This window comes from Arabidopsis thaliana, chromosome 3 (assembly GCF_000001735.4).
Source record: "Arabidopsis thaliana chromosome 3, partial sequence".
Taxonomy (NCBI): domain Eukaryota; kingdom Viridiplantae; phylum Streptophyta; class Magnoliopsida; order Brassicales; family Brassicaceae; genus Arabidopsis; species Arabidopsis thaliana.
In genome coordinates, this window is record NC_003074.8 from 76253 (window position 1) to 93981 (window position 17729).

The window sequence follows — 17729 nt, forward strand, 5'->3', positions numbered from 1 at the left end:
AGGAAAGAAGAAGATTATTAAGAAGCACACGTTCCAAACACAAAGAAGAACAGACCAAAAAGAAGAAAACAAAAGTGGAAACAGTGTTGAAAGAGTTCACTCTTGTTCTTTTGGTTTCTTTCTCTTTAAGCCGAATCTTGTGTTTTTCTTTTTCAGCGGAATTTACATAAGAGGACATTGCTATCCCAAGTTGAGAAGTAGCAACTGTCAACCCTACGGACTAAATATTTGTGCATACATATACGATGGGTAGTTTCTTGGACTAGCTAGAATTAATATGTAATTATAATGTTTCTCAAATATATATGAAATCATCGATAGATATGAACATAAATATTCTGGTGAGGACAGGTGCACATGATTCTATATGCTGAGACGGGTATCAAACTCGATCATGAATCATTTTTATTTGTATGAAAAACAAAAAGTATCTGTTATATTAATTGTAACTATTTTAAGATACATTGCGAGATAACTAAATTAACAAAATCTCAGCGCAGAAAAAAAGAAAGAAAAATACAAATTACAATATTAGTATAGTAATACATTTCATTTAATTGATGCAATTAAATACATAAATATATATACTATGGGCAAATGATTTTGCTCCTCTCACTTGTAAAGCCAAACTCCATGGGCGAATATCAAACCTCCTTTGAACGCATCAAACCCTAATTCTTGTTTTTAATGTCTCCCTCCGTTTAATCCCAAATCCTTCAAAATGGACTGGATGATGGAAACGTATCTCACTTCCTCAGGAGCCCGCTTGATCCTCCTGTTGAATTTCTTGAGTTTTTTCCCGAAATGCTCAAGATTTCTACCATTTTTGTAAGCAAGTTCGAGCTGAGTAAGCATCATCTCAGATTTGGTTAACAAACTAACCTCGCTTTCCAAGTTCCTGATGCTCGTTTCTTTCTCTCTCAAGTCTTCTTCTATCAAGTCCTTGGCTTCATGCAAGTCCTTTTCAAGTACTTCTTCGTTGAAATCTATCGGACGATGAGCCTCAGATACTTGTTGAAAGACAATAAGAGCGACAACGACAAGCGCAAAGGAGATCTTTGCCATGATTAAAGATTAATTTTCCCTAAAACGTAATTTGAAATAATTTCAAATTATAGTTTGTTAAAAGGAAAATATATATATTGTGATGAGAGGAGTGAGTTCGTGTGTTTATTTCGTAAAGCATTTATAGTTTTATCTCTGCGTAAAAATAGTATGTAGATGTCACCTTATTTTGATGGTCAATGAATGGTTATTGACTTCGTTACTTGATTTTCTTTGGTCACCCATAATATTCGTAAAAGTGTTGGGTATCTTATTCAATATTAATGTCAAATCTCTAACGGTCAAGTATGGAATGTCAAAAAATAAGATTCTTGCTTTCTATTTTTAGATATTTGTTCGTAACGGTTATGAATTAACTGATTAAGTAAAAAGATTTTAGGAATATTAAAAACTTAAGAAATTACGGTAATTTTCTAGTGATTTTGGTGGACCAGTAATTAATAATTTAAATTGTAAATAATTTTATTATTACCAGAAACCATGTCGTATGCACATCTGGCAAATAGAAAGGAAAATAAACTACATAACTTTACGTGTTTAATCATAATTTTTATAAAAAAATATAGTGATAAAAATGGACTTTATTTGTTTAATTAAATTTACTATTAAACATAAGGTATAGATGTGTATGTGTGTGTGTGTGTTTCTTTTTTTCTAGCTAAATTTTAGCATGTGTATTTGTGGGTTTAATTTCTCAAGTCTTCTATGCTATTGAAGATTTTGTTGAAGAGCACATGATTATGTTGATGGATATATCAACGTATCTGATCGAGTACTCCTGAATTATATTTATCGGTAAAACAATTATCTTTATCGTGTTGATCTGTAACTATATATATTAATTAGAGTATAAGACACATTATCATACAGAAATAAAAAAGACACATTGTCATAACCAAATTAAATCAGAAATATTTAGTTTGACAATCATTTCATTAGTCTGTAAATTATTGCGATTCACTGCAACTACTTTTTTTTTTTTTTTTTTTCCGGCAATGTCAATGTTAACTATGTATCCGCAAACTGTAATCAGAATATATTCTTATGGAAACATATTATGATCATAATAAGTAGTAATATTTCATTTAATTGTATTAAATACAATTTAATGTAACTAATATACTATGGGAGAATTATTGGCTCCTCTCACTTGTAAAGCTAAACTCCATGGCGAAGTCGAAACCTCATTAAAACATTAATCACACCCTAATTATTAATAGTTTTTTGTCAGTTCCTCCCTCCGTTTAATCCGAAGTCCTTCAAAATCGATTGGATTATGGATACAGGTTTCTTGTTGTTGTTTTTCATAGGTGCTTTCTTGAGGGCTACGATCCTGCTGAAGTTTTTGAGTTTCTTTTCGTAAGGCCTTAAGTCCATATCCTTCTTGTAAGCATTTCCAAGTTCCTTCAACATCACTTCTGATTTGCTCAACGTTTTCACCTCAGATTTCAAACCTTGAATGTTCGTTTTCTTAGCCTTTAATTCTTCCGCGATCATGGCCTCGGCTTTATGTAAGTCTTTTTCAAATGCTTCACCGAGATTTACTACTTTGCGAGCTTCATAAGCGTGGAGAAAGGCGATAAGGGCCACAACGAAAAGTACGAAGGAGATCTTTGCCATGGTTTTTCTAGCTCAGGTTTCCCTTAACAAATCAATTTGAATTTAGATTCAAATAGTTTGTTAAAGGAAAAGAGGTGAGAAGAGATCTGTGAGTTCTTGTGTTTTGTTTTGATTTCTAGAGTATCTTATATACATTATTTATGACTAATAATAGTATGTACAATTGATGGTCAAATTAGAATTGTACTGACTCGGGTTACTCAACTTTCTTTGGTTATCCATACAACTCGCAAACTATTTGCTAAAACTTTTAAACTAATAGCGTTTACCTTAGGAACATCAAAATACCAAATTTTACCTTCTATTTTTAGATACTATTTTCTTGCATAAAGGGCTACCACCGAAACAAGTTTCAGTCCTTTCATATATTTGACAACAGGTATTAATTGTTTTTATCAACAAAAAAAAAAAAAAAACATACAAAAGAAAAAAAGATTTGTGTTAAGAACTTAATTGAAACATTACAATGGCAAAGAATTCTTATGCACTGTCTGGGTTAATTGTGGCCCTAGTCATCGCATTGGTATGCAACATTGATGACGCTGCAGCGAGAGACGTGAAGCTAGTGAAGCTCCGCGATGTAAAACCCGAAACTTTGAACAAGTTGAAAGGAGAAAAAGAAAGTGAACTCATGCAAGCAGAGGAGAAAAACAATCTTCTAAAGGAAATTGAGAAGGCAAAGAAATTGCTCGGAGAATTGAAAACGTTAAAGAAGCAATCAACTGGTGATATGAAAAGCGAATTGAAATCTTTGGTGAAATCTGAATCGTTACTTAATGAAATTTCAGATTCTCTGAAGAATGGAACGTACAACCATATTAAAGCAAACATTTTTGTTGAAAAAGAATCATTTTTCTACAGAGCATGGAAGGAGAATGCCTATAATTCGGTGGTTCCGGAGAAGGAGAAAGAGTATATGTCTACCATAAAACGCATTGTCAAGTTGGTGAAGAAAACTTAGAAGAAGAATCGGTTACTTCATGATATTTAATTAGTAACCTTTAAATTAACAAAAAGATATGATATTCAAACGCATGTCTATCTATATAATGTCTACGCATGTATCAACGGTTTTATTGTGTAACAAATATTTTGTAATTAGTATGCTTTCTTCTAGCATGTCCAAATTGTATTTGGTCGAAAATACTAAAAATAAATTGTTTCGATATTTTGTCAAATCACCGGCAAATGGACCTAGTACCAAACTATTACAATATATATTTTTCAGATCATCCCATTATAAATTGGGTTATTATATAAAAAATTTCTGGTCATAAACTTTCCAGAAAAAGTAACGTTACAAAGTTTACGGAACAAAAGAAAACTTAAAGAGCATAGTATGCTTATAAGTTTCCCCCGGTTCAATTATCTGCGAAGAACGATATTGGTAATTGATTGCATGTGATTCTAGACATAAACCAGAGTAAGCTTTATGAACCGATCCATTTTTTGGTTTAGTGGTTTTCAACCTTAGACCGGATTGGTCTGTAGATAACTCCATTTTTATCTTCGATTTATTGTCCACAAGCTCCACGACTTTTCTCATCTTATTTGCAACACCATCTAGACAATAATTTATACCATACCTGCATTCGAAAGATAAAACAAATAATACATATTAGTTGATCCAACATTAATAATTAAAAAAATTATGTAGCACAAACCGGTTCAAGATAGATCCGGTTTGTTTGAAACTTTTACCCTGTCTTAAGCTCATTGATGTTGTCTTTAATAGGTCGGAGTTGGCGAAAATCGAAGGGTGTTCCTTTAACGGCGAGGATTTTCCCGGTTGGAGTGAGATTATCGTCGAGATGAGTATAACCGGAACCGAGAATTTGAATTTCTTCAGAGAAGATATCTTCATTGTTATGACCACCAAGATTCCAATAAGAACGATGAACCAAATTCAACGGAGTAGTTTTCTCTTTAGCCTTTGCTTGCATCACCATTTTCAATCTGTTTTCTCCTACCAGCTTATATGTCACAGTGACTTCAAGTTTCCCTATTGAATAACATGAATACCTTCTCTATCTTAACATTTATGCATATATAATAGAAAAAAGAAGATATACAGATAAAGTTTTTAAGGATAAAAAACGAACCTTGATCGCCATCAGGACTTGTTGTGTATGTGAAAACAATATAAGGTTTTTTGCCATTATGTTTGTGTTTCTTAACTCTCCAAATCACATCGCTAGACTCTTTCGTCCCACCTGATTAATTAGAGAAAAATGTTAATTATGAATTTTGTCATTTATGATTTATGAAGTCCACTTAAATTAGAACGTAATTAATTAAAACATATTTACCATGGATCGTGTTTTTGCCATCGTTTGCAGCGGCCTTTTCCTTTTTACTGGCTACACGTGCCAACGTCACTCCACAAAATACCGTGTCAATCTGATACAAAGCTAATTAAATCTCTTTTCAAGATCTGATACCAAAATTATTTTGACCTAAAAGTAAAGTATTTTACTAACCATGTGGTCATTGACGCTGTCATATCCCAGAACAATGTCCTCTAATTTTCCTGGAAATTACTCGAATTTCACTAAATAATATATATGAATACGTACAAAACGATATATATATATATATATATATGATATGGTCCACTAACCATTTATATTGGGGAAAAGGAGAGACATGATAGAAGCACCCCGGTTTGTAAATTTGACCGTTAGATTCCCCTTCTTTAGCTCGTGTACCCTCAACGTCTTCTTTTCGTCATCACCATCATCGTTATTATCATCATCATGGTCATCGTCTCCATCATTATTATCATCATTATTATCATCATCATCATGATCATTATTATCATCGTCATGATCATTATCATCGTCATGGTCATCGTCATCGTGATCTCCATCATTATCATCGTCTTGATCATGATCATCATCGTCGTGATCATTATCATTTGCCTTACTAATCGAGTGATCAGTTACTCCTCCTTTGAATTTCTTCAGATCAGTCGATTTCTCTTCGTTGTTGTCAGCGAGTGAGACACTAACCATGACTCCTATTGTAACCAAAAGAACCAAACACACTAAAACTGAAATCCTAACCATTTTTCTTTTTTTCTTCTTGTATGTGTATAATGTAAGTGTGAGTAACTATAATTTCTTAGTAGATATTTATAGGCGGGTTTTAATCTTCTTAATCATATTATTCTTTTGGAAGAAACACACTATTCCGAGTATTACTAGCTAGTGAGCTAGTGCACCATGCATCGTTTAGTATTATACTTTGGTTTTATTCAAAATTCAAAATTACTTAAATTGACAAATATCAGCAATATAGATATCTTATCTTAGTATTGTAGTGCTGCATGAATCACCACAACACTTATTGGTGCTATTTATCATTCTTTTTCTTGGTTGTGCGGTTATTGAGCCTTTTGTCATTTGCACTCAAGATTTTGATATTGTTGTCAAATATGAAGCTGATTAATAATTAGATTTGAGCCTATTAATAAGGTTTTTGACTTGTCCGTATTATCAGATAAAATAAAATATGAGATCTTCGACGATTTCGGCAGTATCCATGCTCGATATTCTTTTTGTTTAAGAATTAAAAATTGCGCTGCATGTCACTGGACACTATTAATCAAAATGAAAAAAAATTCAGAAAAAAGAATATGTTTGTGAAAAAATACTTCTTGTATGAAATTCTTTGATTCTAAGTCTTTGATATATGTATTTCGTCAAGTCATCGTTTTTAAAATTAATTACCTTACTTCTATTTTGTCATCCTTGCAAAAAAACAAATTAACGAGCACAAAAAAACATACACAAACAAATTAAGAGTTACAAAGTATCAAGCCGTTCGCATAGATTCTTTACACAGAGCCTTTCATAAATTAGAATAATTAATTTCCATTTTTACCCCATGATTTTATCAGTTCTTATATAGGCTTTGATACAAAGAGAAAAAATTTAGTAGTGAGTTATATTTTTAGCATGCTTTTCCGACCCGGCAATCCAATGCTCCGGCGTATTTGGTAAGCTTAGAAACGGCCATACCATTTTTGGGCTTTATCATCTGTTGCCTAGAATGCGAACACTTGAAATGAGGATTTCCAGATTGTCTGAAATATGCATTGTTCATGAAAACATCTTTCTCGGATCTCCAGTTCCAGTTTTTCCATTCGCTTTCTGAAGCATAATCCCTCTTTGTCACCTATATATACACATGTTTTCTATTAGTACTTTGATTTGATGCCATATATATATGTGCACACTCAAATCATTTTGGACCTCTCTGTAGTGTTGTTTGTGAGGAGGAGCGATGAAACGGTTTCCATGGCTGAGAATGGTAGGACCTTGGCTACCACCGATCGCGTAAAGCTCCCAATGAGTGTAGTCATTGTTGACAACGTGGACGAAACCCCATCGGACCCTAGGCATCCTCTGCACAAGTCCTTTTCCGAAATGGTTGTAAGCCACTGTGACTTGCATCTTCTTGTCATCCATGTTGTTGTTTTGTGCACCAAGCAACATCACCTAAAGACAGAACCCAAAAACATAACAAGATCCTTTGGTTAACTTGGGTTGTCATTAATAGTATAACGGTCGAGTTAATTACGTTGTGGAATGCTCACATCGTTGTGGTGGGTGAAATGAGAGTTAGAGATGGTGATTGCGGTGGAACCCATTATAGCGTCGATAAGTCCATCTTGGCATTTAGACATAGAAATGTGGTCAAGCCAAATGTTTGTTGCCCCAAAGATAGAGATACCATCTCCATCAGCCTCTCCTCTATGCCCAAAGTGGTTAATCGAATCTCTTATCAAACCACCACTGCTTTTCACGATGTGGTGGACGTGAAGCCCATGGATGATGATATTGTGCACGTACTGCATCGTGATACCAGCACCATATGCGATGTGCACGTTAGCGCCACGAGCATCGATTGTCTTGTCACTAGTAATCATCAGCTCTTGGCTTAACCGAATGCTCATATCGTGCTTAAAAACGATCCATAGAGGTTCTTTCTGGATCACAGCGTGACGTAGTGTTCCAGGTCTAGGGTTCACCATATCATCGTCTCTGGGGCTCGTGACTACATAGATGCGGCCGCGTTTGCCTCCGGTGGTCCTGTAACCAAACCCACGGACACAGTGAACGAGCTTCTTGCGACGTCTGGCCCAATCAGGCTGGCAACGCCAGCATTTATCGATGGGGTTGCTTGCGGTGCAAGGTCCCGTTAGCTTGCTCCATTTTCCTTTTCCTTTTCCCTTGCCCCTACCGGTTAGGCTCCGCCTTGTGCTGTTTGTCGGACTAGAAATCATCTCAATGACGTCCTCTTCCTCGGAAGCGACCGCCTTCTCTTCCTCGGTCCCCTCGACGTCAGTCGAGTTGCTGAAGATATACACCAAACCAAAACCATCATAAATCCAACATCCTTTTTACAACCCAAAAAAAACTTCTACTAATAAATATTTGTAATTTGAATGAAATCAGAATAAACTAATCCAAACCGTTCTCTAATGATTACAATCAAGCCTGGTTAATTTCAACGAGACGACAAATCGGTAGGATTCAAAAACAATGCATATATAGATCGAGATACTAATATTTGACTTACTCGTAATGACGCTCGTGGAAGTGGTCGACGATCTCATAAGGGTCGGGATGATAAGCCATAAGGGTATGTTTACGAGCTTCATTGGCCTTGTTTACCCAATACTCATCGGTCTCATCAGCAACATTGGCTCGTATGGTCGGAATCAAACTGGCAATACATATCACACACACTAATTTGAAAAGCCTAGCCGTCTCCATTTTATTTGATTACCCCTTTCTTTTACGGAAAACAAATATCTATTTTATTTTTTAAAAAGGGGTAATCTTTTTATATATTGAAATATATGTGGAGAACTGCTAAGCTTTAAACATAGCTTTAGGTCGTTATTTCTGTTTGACCTAAAGCCTTTTTTGGTAGATGAATCGTATTGCGAAGTTTGACAAACATGAATGTTGGTGTTTAAATAATGATAAAAAAAACCTGGTGAAGAAAGTGAACTACTATATTTAGAAAAATTTCCCGTTATGTATGGAAAGCCACCATAATTTACTTGTGGACAGCTTTCTTTGTTTTCTTTTTTTCTTTTTAATTTTACATCTCCTTGTTTTTTGTTCGTTTCCTATATTTGGATATTTCTATGGAGAGACTAACATTATGATTTCGACCAATTTTAGCAACAAGAAACAATTACGTTTACATTCTCATGATGCATCTAAAAGTAGTGAAAATGTCAGACTGCTTGTAGTATAAATTGCTACCATAACGGAGACTTGACTAATCGTTTACTATATCAGCCGCTAACTAGTTGGGATATTTTTCTGAAAATAGTTTGATAAATATGTAAAAATCACGATTTCACCATCACATTCGATTACTCATTCATGACTAAAATAAAGGATGAAATAGCTAAATTTATGCGACTAATCATCAAGGGAAAAAAACGATTTTCTCATTTTAGGCGTGGAAAGAAAAATGTGTTATTAAACGACGCCGTTTAGTTGCCACGTAATAAATGAGAATAAATTTCTTGGTGAGTGGGGAATAAATATATGGACGGCTGTGGATAAGGAATACTGAAGCAAGCGAGTCTCCATCCAACGGCTGATAAAATTATGCTTGATAAACAGGAAAACTCTTCTTTCTCTGATAATATTCGGAAATAAAAAACATTTTAGGGTTTTCCTCAGTCTCTCTCTCTTATAGACGCCAACCACGTTTTCCAGCTCTTGTTCTTTCGATTCTCAGAGAAGACTTTTCAGAACATCCTCCAACTTTCTCAGATAAGCAACAATGGTGAAAGGTCCCGGTCTCTACACCGAAATCGGCAAAAAGGCCAGAGGTATCTTTTTATTATCTCCCTCACTTCTTCTCTTTCATTTCGTTCAATTAAATCTGTTTATGGCGTAGACGATCTGATTGTTGCTACTTAGTGTCCCGTTCTGTCTTCTAATCTGGACTTTCTTTTGATTCCTTAGGATTTTTGATTCATTTGCTCATCTCTTAGATTTTCCTTTTCCCGGTCCCGATTTGGCTACCGGGATAGATCATAGATGCATGCGTAGATTTCGAGTATTCGATCGGGTAGAGATTCATAAGTAATGGATTTCAATCATTGGTGCTGATATGAGTAATTCCTTGGGTTCAATGTCTCCGTCACTCTCGTTTAAGCTCTCTACCTTTCTCAATAGACCCTGTTTTGTTTATCGTTGATCTGGAATAGCCAATTTGAATGCTGTGATTCTCTTTCATGTTTAGCATTTCTCACCATTTAAGTCCCCTTTGAGAATGTTTTGTTAATAAGCTGTCTAAAACTGTTGCTCTGCTCTGTGTATTTGCAGATCTTCTGTACAAAGACCACAACAGTGACCAGAAATTCAGTATCACCACTTTCTCTCCTGCCGGTGTTGTAAGTTTCTCATTTCATTATAGATGATTAGGGTTTATGGAATGTCGTCTTCTGTATTCTGTTTCCACTTTTGCTTTATTCATTAGCTTCTGAGGTTTGTGTCGAATTAGCATTGTTATCTTATGTAACGGATTTCTTACTTTGTTCTTATGTTTCGTGTGATGGTAAACATTGGATTTCTTCTATCTTGGGCATCGTTGCTCATAATCTGGCTCTTTCTTTGTTTTAGGCCATCACCTCAACCGGAACTAAGAAAGGTGACTTATTGTTGGGAGATGTCGCTTTTCAGTCGAGGCGAAAGAACATTACTACTGATTTGAAAGTTTGCACTGATTCTACTGTAAGTGTATTTGTGTACTCAATTTCATCTCCTGTTTTTCTTGTATATTGAGTTATAGTTTTTTGTTTGTTTGTTGGGCTACTTACCTTACAACTTTGTGTGTATTGGTTTCAGTTTCTGATCACCGCTACCGTTGATGAGGCTGCACCCGGACTGAGGTCAATCTTCAGCTTCAAGGTTCCTGACCAAAATTCTGGCAAGGTATATTTTATTAATTCAACAACATTTCTTTGTATTGTTTTAAAGTTTCATCAGTTGAGAGTTGACTTCTCATTTTTATCGTGTTTCGTCTTATAAACAGGTTGAGCTGCAATACTTGCATGAGTACGCCGGTATCAGCACAAGCATGGGATTGACTCAGAACCCAACTGTCAACTTCTCTGGTGTGATTGGCTCCAATGTCTTGGCTGTTGGTACTGATGTTTCATTTGACACCAAGTCTGGAAATTTCACCAAGATCAATGCTGGTTTAAGCTTCACCAAGGAGGACTTAATTGCCTCCCTTACTGTGTAAGTGATTTTTAGTGAGAATTCTGGATGAAAGATGGAGTTCTCAATGTTTCCATTTAATATCTTTTGATTTTGTTGTTTGTTAGGAACGACAAGGGCGATCTATTGAATGCATCTTACTATCACATTGTGAACCCGCTGTTCAACACTGCGGTTGGAGCCGAAGTGAGCCACAAGTTATCTAGCAAGGACAGCACCATAACTGTTGGAACACAGCACTCGCTTGACCCCTTGACCTCTGTGAAGGCTCGTGTCAATAGTGCGGGTATTGCAAGTGCTCTCATTCAACACGAGTGGAAACCCAAGTCATTCTTCACAATCTCTGGAGAAGTCGACACAAAGTCAATTGACAAGAGTGCTAAAGTTGGATTGGCTCTCGCACTCAAGCCTTGAAACTGAGATGGAAGAAGAAGTTGCAATAGTTTTTTTAAACTAGTTTCTTTCTACGTACTCTGTTTTTTCTCTGCTTGGTTCATGGTTTGAGTGGGCAACTACTGATCTTTCCCATTTTCCTGCCGGATTTGTAGAAGAATAAAAAGGTTGAAAATGATCATCTTGAGATGGTGATGAAACTCTTAAGATCCTCCTCTTCTGCTTCTCTTTTTATTTGCCGTGTCATAATGAAAATTGCATATTCAGATGGGCCTGTGTGTTGAGTAAGTGGACCTGTGTCCAGAGAGTTGATTGAGATGGGCTTCATTTTAGGCCCACATGTTTATCGATCAGGTTCATTCTCTTCATTATATGAAAGTGTCCTATATCGCAACATTCTCTTCATTAATCATTATATTAGTTTATCGCCACAAAGTTCACTATTCAAAGATTCGATTTTTCTCTCGCAAACAGAAATTTATATTGACTTTTAAGAAAAAATACAAAGTATATCTATCACACAACTCACAAAAGAGATAGGTACAAACATAATGACAAATCACAATAAGCACACCATTATATTAAAAGTCAAATTTACCTTTTTAATAAGAAGATACAAAAATATATAAAGAGACGACCAAGACAATTTGACTTGAGTGATTAGGAGGCATTGTTGGCCTGTAATAATCCATTTCGAATCTGCGCTGCCACGTCAGAGACGGCGCCTGGACCGTGAGGGATAAACACCGCAGAGGATTTAGAAGTTGCTCCGATATCTCTCATTGTGTCAAAGTACTGAGTCATCATCACCATGTCCAACACATCCTTCGCTGACGTCCCTGGCACGTTTCCTGCGAACCCTAGAACACTGTCTCTCAGACCGTCCACGATCGCTTGTCTCTGCCGAGCGATTCCGAGTCCCGACAGGTACTTTGACTCTGCTTCACCCTCTGCTCTTTTGATCTGAATGATTTTCTCAGCCTCTGCTTTTTCGCTCGCTGCCACTCTCATCCTCGCCGCTGTAACAACAATTGAATTCAGGGTTTTGACCATTTATTTGTTTAGATTTTGATTTAGGGTTTTACGATTTTGAGGACTTACCGGCGTTGATTTCGTTCATGGCACGTTTAACCTGTTGATCAGGCTCAATGTCGATAATTAGGGTTTGAAGGATTTCGTAACCATAAGCAGTCATGGCTTTGTCTAGCTCTTCTTCCACAGATTTGGCAATTTCATTCTTCTGCTCGAACACATCGTCCAAGTTCAGCTTTGGAACACATGCTCTGATCACTGAAAAAACAAAACGAAAATCAATAACTTGACCGGATAAATCATCACTTTCCCTAAGTATTGAGAAATGAAGAGGAGATATATATACCATCAAAGACGTAGGCTTTGATTTGGGTGGTTGGATTGCTGAGTCTGTAAAAAGCATCACTTGCCTTGTCAGCTAAGACTCTGTATTGTATGGATGCAACCACTGTCACAAACACATTGTCCTGAAACATAATCATAGATGAATTAATGGTCCATTAGAAGAAGAAGTTTTGCATTATGTGTGTTCAATGTTACTTACCTTTGTTTTGGTTTCACACTGAACATCGAGTTGCTGAAGACGAAGGGTCAGTGTACCGGCGACGTAATCACCGATGACCCATGGAACAAATTGGAGACCTGGATTAAGTACTTTTTGGAATTTGCCAAATCTCTCCTTGACCGCAACATCTGATTGCTTCACAAGCACGCAACAGAAAAGATTCCCCATTATTCTGAACAAGAAGCAAGAAGATTATGAATGGCTTATTATAGGTATTTGTCTCTCTGTAAGTTTGTTGAAGAGAAGAAAGTCGCAGGAGTGTTATATAGACAAAAGTAAGAAGAAGATCATGTCAAGTTGTCATCTAGTTGTACTACTCCTCGGAAATTTCCTATTTATTATTCAATAGTGGCATTTTCATTGAAAAGTCAAATTGTTTATATCTTGGAGAATATTCAATAATAATATTTGATAAATATGCTTTTCGTTTTTATAACAATTACTTTTTCTTTTTAATTCTTTTTGGGTTAGGCTAAAAAATAGTTTCATTATACACTTCAAATTATACAAACCACAGAATTAAATCTTTGATTTTCCGTGCATGGTATTTTTCACTAACATTAATGTAAACTATGTTTCTGTAGTAAGAGAATCGAATATACTTTTATCGAAGAAAAGAGGATAATCGTATCGTTGAATATACTACAGAGCCTTGTCAGACGCCAATAAACAAGAGTTATCTAGTAGTATATACTTGTTCCTTTTGATTGAGTAAACGCGTTATCTATTACATTGTATGTTCTTATATACTATTGATTTAAAGGTTCAAATTCAACAAAATGTAGGAGAAAAAAGTGGAGTGTCGCTTTATTTATATTATTCTGCAGCTGTTAACTGTAGGGTTTCGTAATAATATACGAGAACAAGATGGTTCTACTTCTACTAGTATATATATATATATCTAAATCTAATTTTTTGGTTTCTGTTTGATGTAAAATGGTGGAGGTGGTAACCGAATTTATGGAAATTCGGAACGGTCCATTATATTTTAAATTATAGTTGAATGTTTTTTATCATAACTTAATAAGAAAAATTATGATGTTGATATACAATCATCAAGCTTGCTAGTGTGCAAAGTATCTTACTGTAATCCTTTTTATAAGGAAATTATTTGTATATAAAAGTCGTTGGTCCTTGCGGCTCGCATGTTTAACCAAGAAAGTGGATAACTTGTATGTGAGTATAAAAGTTTCACGTAAGAAAAGTTGTCAGTTTTCTTCTTTCGTATTTATATTTTAATAACTCGATTATCGACAAGCTACAAGTAGATAAGTCCAAAAATCAAAGAGAAGAAAATTTTCAAAATTTCAAAGCAAAATGTCTCTCACCCCCACCCACATCTTCCATTACCATTCTTGATATCTATCTATCTTTACATTGAAGAAGTGGTGGTTGCATGCTGGTGAAGCGATACGAAACGACTAATACATAATGACAATATTACCCTAACAGACAATTTGTTCAAGAGTTACAACAGACGAAGAAACATGAGGTCACAAAGGTAGTAAATACACAAATTCGGATCTTCTTCGGAACAACCTTAATTTTCCTTCTTTAAATCGGTTAACAATGTCGGTTTTACATCGGTTAAAAAAGACGTTTGCTTGCGTCCACACTTGCGAGCCAATCTAAGTAGTTGCACCTTTAGGCTTAGGAGACGGAATCTGATGACGATAAGGCGACGAACCAGCTTGACCATGAGGACTAGACAATGTCCGAAACACTGGTTGCCCGTTTCTTGACCCGAATCCACGACCAGAACCAGAACCAGAACCAGCTTTCAAACGTTCAGCTTGCATTGTCTGGAAGTAGTAAGAAGCGCTAGCCATGTCCTTGAGGTGTGGGAGAGGCTTAAGTACTTCCACCACTTCACTCATTTTGGGTCTTATTTTGGAGTCACGGCTAAGGCATTGTGCTGCAAGCTGAGTCACTTTTTGTGCTCCTTTAACTGAGAAATGACCCTCCAGCCTCGGATCAAGTAACCGGTAGAATCTTCTTTTGTCCAGGAGATGCGGTCTCGCCCATTCAACGAGGTTGTGTTCACCGTTTGGTCGATTTTTGTCCATTGATCTTCTACCAGTCAGCATTTCGAGAAGAACCACACCGAAACTGTAAACGTCGCTTTTTGATGTCAAGTGACCTAAGGAGTAATAAGAGGACAGTAGTTATATATAATCTCAAACCAAAGAAATTAGATGTATGTTTCATCATAGTAATACTTTGCATCAACCATATGTGTAGGTTTCTAATTTTCTATATTCAACCATACAGAGAAGATATAAGTAGAGGAGTGAATGAAATGCAAAGACAAAAAACAAAACTTACCGGTCATTACATACTCGGGGGCAGCGTAACCATAAGTGCCCATGACTCGAGTAGACACATGAGTTTTGCCTTCATCAGGAGCATCTTTGGCAAGCCCAAAATCTGATAATTTAGCATTGTACTCCTGAAATTGGGACATGGTAAGACTTTAGAAGCAAAGAAACAGACGTGTATATAAGATGTTGATCCCTTGATATAAAGAAGAGGAAAACATACCCCATCCAGTAAAATATTTGAGGTTTTGAAATCTCGATAAATGACCGGCTTTAAAGCTTCTTCGTGAAGGAAACTGAGACCCTTTGCAGCACCTAATGCAATCTTCATCCGAATTGACCATGGAAGAGGCAAGGACCCTTCAACACGAAGCACAAGTTAATTCACAAATAAAAAGATTTGCATCAATGATAACTGAGAAGATAAATCATACAAAAGCACTGTGTCTTTTTAAACACATTTTTTACGCCGAAAAATCTTGAAACAATGAATGCGAGGGATTTACTTATTGCTTCGTGGGTCAATACAGTCAAGCAATATAAACCATCTAAGACAGCACTAAAAGGTACCAACTTTACCATATAGAGCAGAAAGGTTCCAATTTTAGCTGTATAGATTCTAATCACTTTAACAATATGGAGTAGACACATCTCTAAATTGTAGACACTTGTTACCCAAATCGAAAACAAAGAAAAGGAAAGAAAATAACTCTACAGTGTAATTAGAATATGAAGGTTGTAGTTGTTTTACTTACTTCTGAAAAGGTGATTCTCCAAACTTCCTCGAGGCATAAACTCATATACAAGCAGCCTTTGATCATCTTCGATACAATAACCCACCAGTTTAACAAGATTGGGATGGAGAAGATTACCAAGATAATTAATCTCAGCCTGCAAACAGGAACCTTTAGTTGTGTGTTTAACAGTGGAAAAGGATATATATATATAGAAGAAAAGAGAAGGAAGGAAGGATCTTACAAGCCACTCTTTATGACCCTGAAGGCCATCAGGATTTAAGGTTTTGACGGCAACAGTAAGGCCAGTGCCAGGCTTAACAGGAGCAGTTCCGTTCTCCTCGACCCAGCCTTTGAAGACACAACCAAAGCCACCTTCTCCGAGAAGGCTTTCAGGTCTGAAATTTCTAGTAGCCAACTTGAGATCAATGAAAGAAAACTTCTTAAGGTGAGAATAGATGTTAAGTTCTTCACTTATGATAGGAGTGGACAAAGAGCTTTCTGCATTGCTAGTTGTAGTAGTAGAAGAGACTGGGCCAACCGGTTGGTCATTTGATTGCACAATTGCGGACTGACTTCCCACTGTTATAAAAAACCATTCAAATGTCAGTTCCTACAATTGCTGCAATATATATACATTATAATCTATGAAGTAGCTCAAAGTTAGGTAAACCAACCACAATGACATTAAAGGTTTTGCTCAATAAGAACCCTAGATGGAAAGATACGTCTTGTGACAAATATGGAAACAAAAATGAAGAAGATTTGAATCTCAAAGGAAGGGTTTTTATTAACTCTAACGGCACAGGAAACTAAATTGCAGAACCAAATAGAGCAGAGAAGAAAAGAGCCAAAAGAAGAAGGCATACCAGTGCTAGTAGAGAGAGTGAGAGAGGTCTCAACGTCTGATGTTGAAGAAGCGCAACAGACTATATACCTAAATTTGACCCAACACCCATTTGCTTCTTCTTCATAATGTTCACTGTTTCTGACATTGTTGTTCTTCTTCCTCCTCCGCTTCTTCTTCTTCTTCTCATTCTCATTAGATGTCTTGGATTGCCAATTCTCCATAACTTTAACAGAATCGAAACCCATCTCCCCCAAAAAGCAGCTCAAACGAGAACTCAAGAACAAAAAAAGGAAAAAGGACGGAACTTGATCAGAGGAAACAAACGCAAGGGAATTAGAGAGAAGAAGAAGAATCCCAGAAATTTGATCTTGGCGAGAAGAAGAAGTAAGATTCACTTATTAGGGGAAAAAGGAGGTTAGTCAAAAAGGGAATTCATGTCTGTGGAGAGAGAATACGAAGAAGAGAGAAGAGACGGGCACGAAGCGGGCAAGAGAGAGAGATTTGTTGGGCAATAATAATGTAAATATATATGTGTTTGTTTGCTAACTCTCTCTTCTCTTCTCAACAACAGTTACAAAACGCATTTTTCGTAGTTTTTTAAACAGAGACTAATTAATTCCTTCACGGACAAATGTTCCCTAATTGCATTACCAACATTTTTTAAAATTTGATAAAACTATCTATGTATCTCCTTCATTTGGTCATTTTTTAAAATGTTTTTCATGATCATTTGTTATTTTTCAGTTTGTATATTAAGTCGTTTATTACAATTTCCAATCAATTAGTACTATTCTTACTAATAATAATAATTTGTATTTCAATTATCAATTTAATGTCTTGAGATTTTCCCAAAACGAAAAATCCACCGATTATTAGATTGTTTTAGATTCG

At 36.0% G+C, this 17729-nt stretch overlaps 8 protein-coding genes across 8 annotated transcripts; 2 read left to right on the plus strand and 6 right to left on the minus strand.

Annotated features, from left to right (window-relative positions):
• Positions 1 to 378: 378 nt before the first annotated feature.
• Positions 379 to 1159, minus strand: AT3G01230 (splicing regulatory glutamine/lysine-rich-like protein). Its single transcript, NM_110989.5, has one exon. It carries the CDS (start codon positions 1063 to 1065, stop codon positions 685 to 687), a length of 381 nt encoding a protein of 126 aa, NP_186772.1. The 5' UTR covers positions 1066 to 1159; the 3' UTR covers positions 379 to 684.
• Positions 1160 to 1842: 683 nt separating this feature from the next.
• AT3G01240 (splicing regulatory glutamine/lysine-rich-like protein) lies at positions 1843 to 2785 on the minus strand. Its single transcript, NM_110990.4, has one exon. It carries the CDS (start codon positions 2683 to 2685, stop codon positions 2293 to 2295), a length of 393 nt encoding a protein of 130 aa, NP_186773.1. The 5' UTR covers positions 2686 to 2785; the 3' UTR covers positions 1843 to 2292.
• Positions 2786 to 3044: 259 nt separating this feature from the next.
• On the plus strand, positions 3045 to 3921 carry AT3G01250 (uncharacterized protein). The gene has a single exon (NM_110991.3). The coding sequence runs from the start codon at positions 3152 to 3154 to the stop codon at positions 3644 to 3646; it is 495 nt and encodes a 164-aa protein (NP_186774.1). The 5' UTR covers positions 3045 to 3151; the 3' UTR covers positions 3647 to 3921.
• On the minus strand, positions 3751 to 5930 carry AT3G01260 (Galactose mutarotase-like superfamily protein). Its single transcript, NM_110992.5, has 6 exons — positions 5306 to 5930; positions 5166 to 5215; positions 4995 to 5085; positions 4788 to 4898; positions 4387 to 4687; positions 3751 to 4271 (listed from the first exon to the last, which is right to left on the minus strand). The coding sequence occupies exons 1-6, from the start codon at positions 5751 to 5753 to the stop codon at positions 3992 to 3994; spliced, it is 1281 nt and encodes a 426-aa protein (NP_186775.4). The 5' UTR covers positions 5754 to 5930; the 3' UTR covers positions 3751 to 3991.
• Positions 5931 to 6328: 398 nt separating this feature from the next.
• AT3G01270 (Pectate lyase family protein) lies at positions 6329 to 8649 on the minus strand. The gene is made up of 4 exons (NM_110993.4): positions 8272 to 8649; positions 7286 to 8045; positions 6942 to 7187; positions 6329 to 6864 (listed from the first exon to the last, which is right to left on the minus strand). The coding sequence occupies exons 1-4, from the start codon at positions 8466 to 8468 to the stop codon at positions 6640 to 6642; spliced, it is 1428 nt and encodes a 475-aa protein (NP_186776.1). The 5' UTR covers positions 8469 to 8649; the 3' UTR covers positions 6329 to 6639.
• Positions 8650 to 9298: 649 nt separating this feature from the next.
• Positions 9299 to 11818, plus strand: VDAC1 (voltage dependent anion channel 1). Its single transcript, NM_110994.4, has 6 exons — positions 9299 to 9550; positions 10050 to 10117; positions 10347 to 10457; positions 10572 to 10658; positions 10759 to 10967; positions 11054 to 11818. The coding sequence occupies exons 1-6, from the start codon at positions 9502 to 9504 to the stop codon at positions 11358 to 11360; spliced, it is 831 nt and encodes a 276-aa protein (NP_186777.1). The 5' UTR covers positions 9299 to 9501; the 3' UTR covers positions 11361 to 11818.
• Positions 11432 to 13341, minus strand: HIR2 (SPFH/Band 7/PHB domain-containing membrane-associated protein family). Its single transcript, NM_110995.3, has 4 exons — positions 12916 to 13341; positions 12718 to 12838; positions 12441 to 12629; positions 11432 to 12358 (listed from the first exon to the last, which is right to left on the minus strand). Exons 1-4 carry the CDS (start codon positions 13102 to 13104, stop codon positions 12000 to 12002), a joined length of 858 nt encoding a protein of 285 aa, NP_566135.1. The 5' UTR covers positions 13105 to 13341; the 3' UTR covers positions 11432 to 11999.
• An 802-nt stretch (positions 13342 to 14143) lies between these two features.
• AT3G01300 (Protein kinase superfamily protein) lies at positions 14144 to 17336 on the minus strand. Its single transcript, NM_110996.3, has 6 exons — positions 16858 to 17336; positions 16233 to 16570; positions 16010 to 16145; positions 15478 to 15614; positions 15262 to 15385; positions 14144 to 15076 (listed from the first exon to the last, which is right to left on the minus strand). Exons 1-6 carry the CDS (start codon positions 17081 to 17083, stop codon positions 14565 to 14567), a joined length of 1473 nt encoding a protein of 490 aa, NP_186779.1. The 5' UTR covers positions 17084 to 17336; the 3' UTR covers positions 14144 to 14564.
• Positions 17337 to 17729: the final 393 nt, after the last annotated feature.

Bases quoted from the DNA above. Each gene is read 5' to 3' on its own strand.
- AT3G01230 (NM_110989.5), bottom strand. From the start codon at position 1,065: ATGGCAAAGATCTCCTTTGCGCTTGTCGTTGTCGCTCTTATTGTCTTT.
- AT3G01240 (NM_110990.4), bottom strand. From the start codon at position 2,685: ATGGCAAAGATCTCCTTCGTACTTTTCGTTGTGGCCCTTATCGCCTTT.
- AT3G01250 (NM_110991.3), top strand. From the start codon at position 3,152: ATGGCAAAGAATTCTTATGCACTGTCTGGGTTAATTGTGGCCCTAGTC.
- AT3G01260 (NM_110992.5), bottom strand. From the start codon at position 5,753: ATGGTTAGGATTTCAGTTTTAGTGTGTTTGGTTCTTTTGGTTACAATA. The intron at 5,216-5,305 runs GTTAGTGGACCA...AGTAATTTCCAG, and splicing joins CCTTTTCCCCAATATAAATG to GAAAATTAGAGGACATTGTT. The intron at 4,899-4,994 runs GTAAATATGTTT...CTAATTAATCAG, and splicing joins TGGCAAAAACACGATCCATG to GTGGGACGAAAGAGTCTAGC.
- AT3G01270 (NM_110993.4), bottom strand. From the start codon at position 8,468: ATGGAGACGGCTAGGCTTTTCAAATTAGTGTGTGTGATATGTATTGCC. The intron at 8,046-8,271 runs GTAAGTCAAATA...GTATATCTTCAG, and splicing joins TTCCACGAGCGTCATTACGA to CAACTCGACTGACGTCGAGG. The intron at 7,188-7,285 runs GTGAGCATTCCA...TTCTGTCTTTAG, and splicing joins ATTTCACCCACCACAACGAT to GTGATGTTGCTTGGTGCACA.
- VDAC1 (NM_110994.4), top strand. From the start codon at position 9,502: ATGGTGAAAGGTCCCGGTCTCTACACCGAAATCGGCAAAAAGGCCAGA. The intron at 9,551-10,049 runs GTATCTTTTTAT...GTGTATTTGCAG, and splicing joins AATCGGCAAAAAGGCCAGAG to ATCTTCTGTACAAAGACCAC. The intron at 10,458-10,571 runs GTAAGTGTATTT...TATTGGTTTCAG, and splicing joins AAGTTTGCACTGATTCTACT to TTTCTGATCACCGCTACCGT.
- HIR2 (NM_110995.3), bottom strand. From the start codon at position 13,104: ATGGGGAATCTTTTCTGTTGCGTGCTTGTGAAGCAATCAGATGTTGCG. The intron at 12,839-12,915 runs GTAAGTAACATT...ATTATGTTTCAG, and splicing joins AGTGTGAAACCAAAACAAAG to GACAATGTGTTTGTGACAGT. The intron at 12,630-12,717 runs GTATATATATCT...TTGTTTTTTCAG, and splicing joins CAAAGCCTACGTCTTTGATG to TGATCAGAGCATGTGTTCCA.
- AT3G01300 (NM_110996.3), bottom strand. From the start codon at position 17,083: ATGGGTTTCGATTCTGTTAAAGTTATGGAGAATTGGCAATCCAAGACA. The intron at 16,571-16,857 runs GTATGCCTTCTT...TTTTTATAACAG, and splicing joins CACTCTCTCTACTAGCACTG to TGGGAAGTCAGTCCGCAATT. The intron at 15,077-15,261 runs GTAAGTTTTGTT...ATTACTCCTTAG, and splicing joins CCCCGAGTATGTAATGACCG to GTCACTTGACATCAAAAAGC.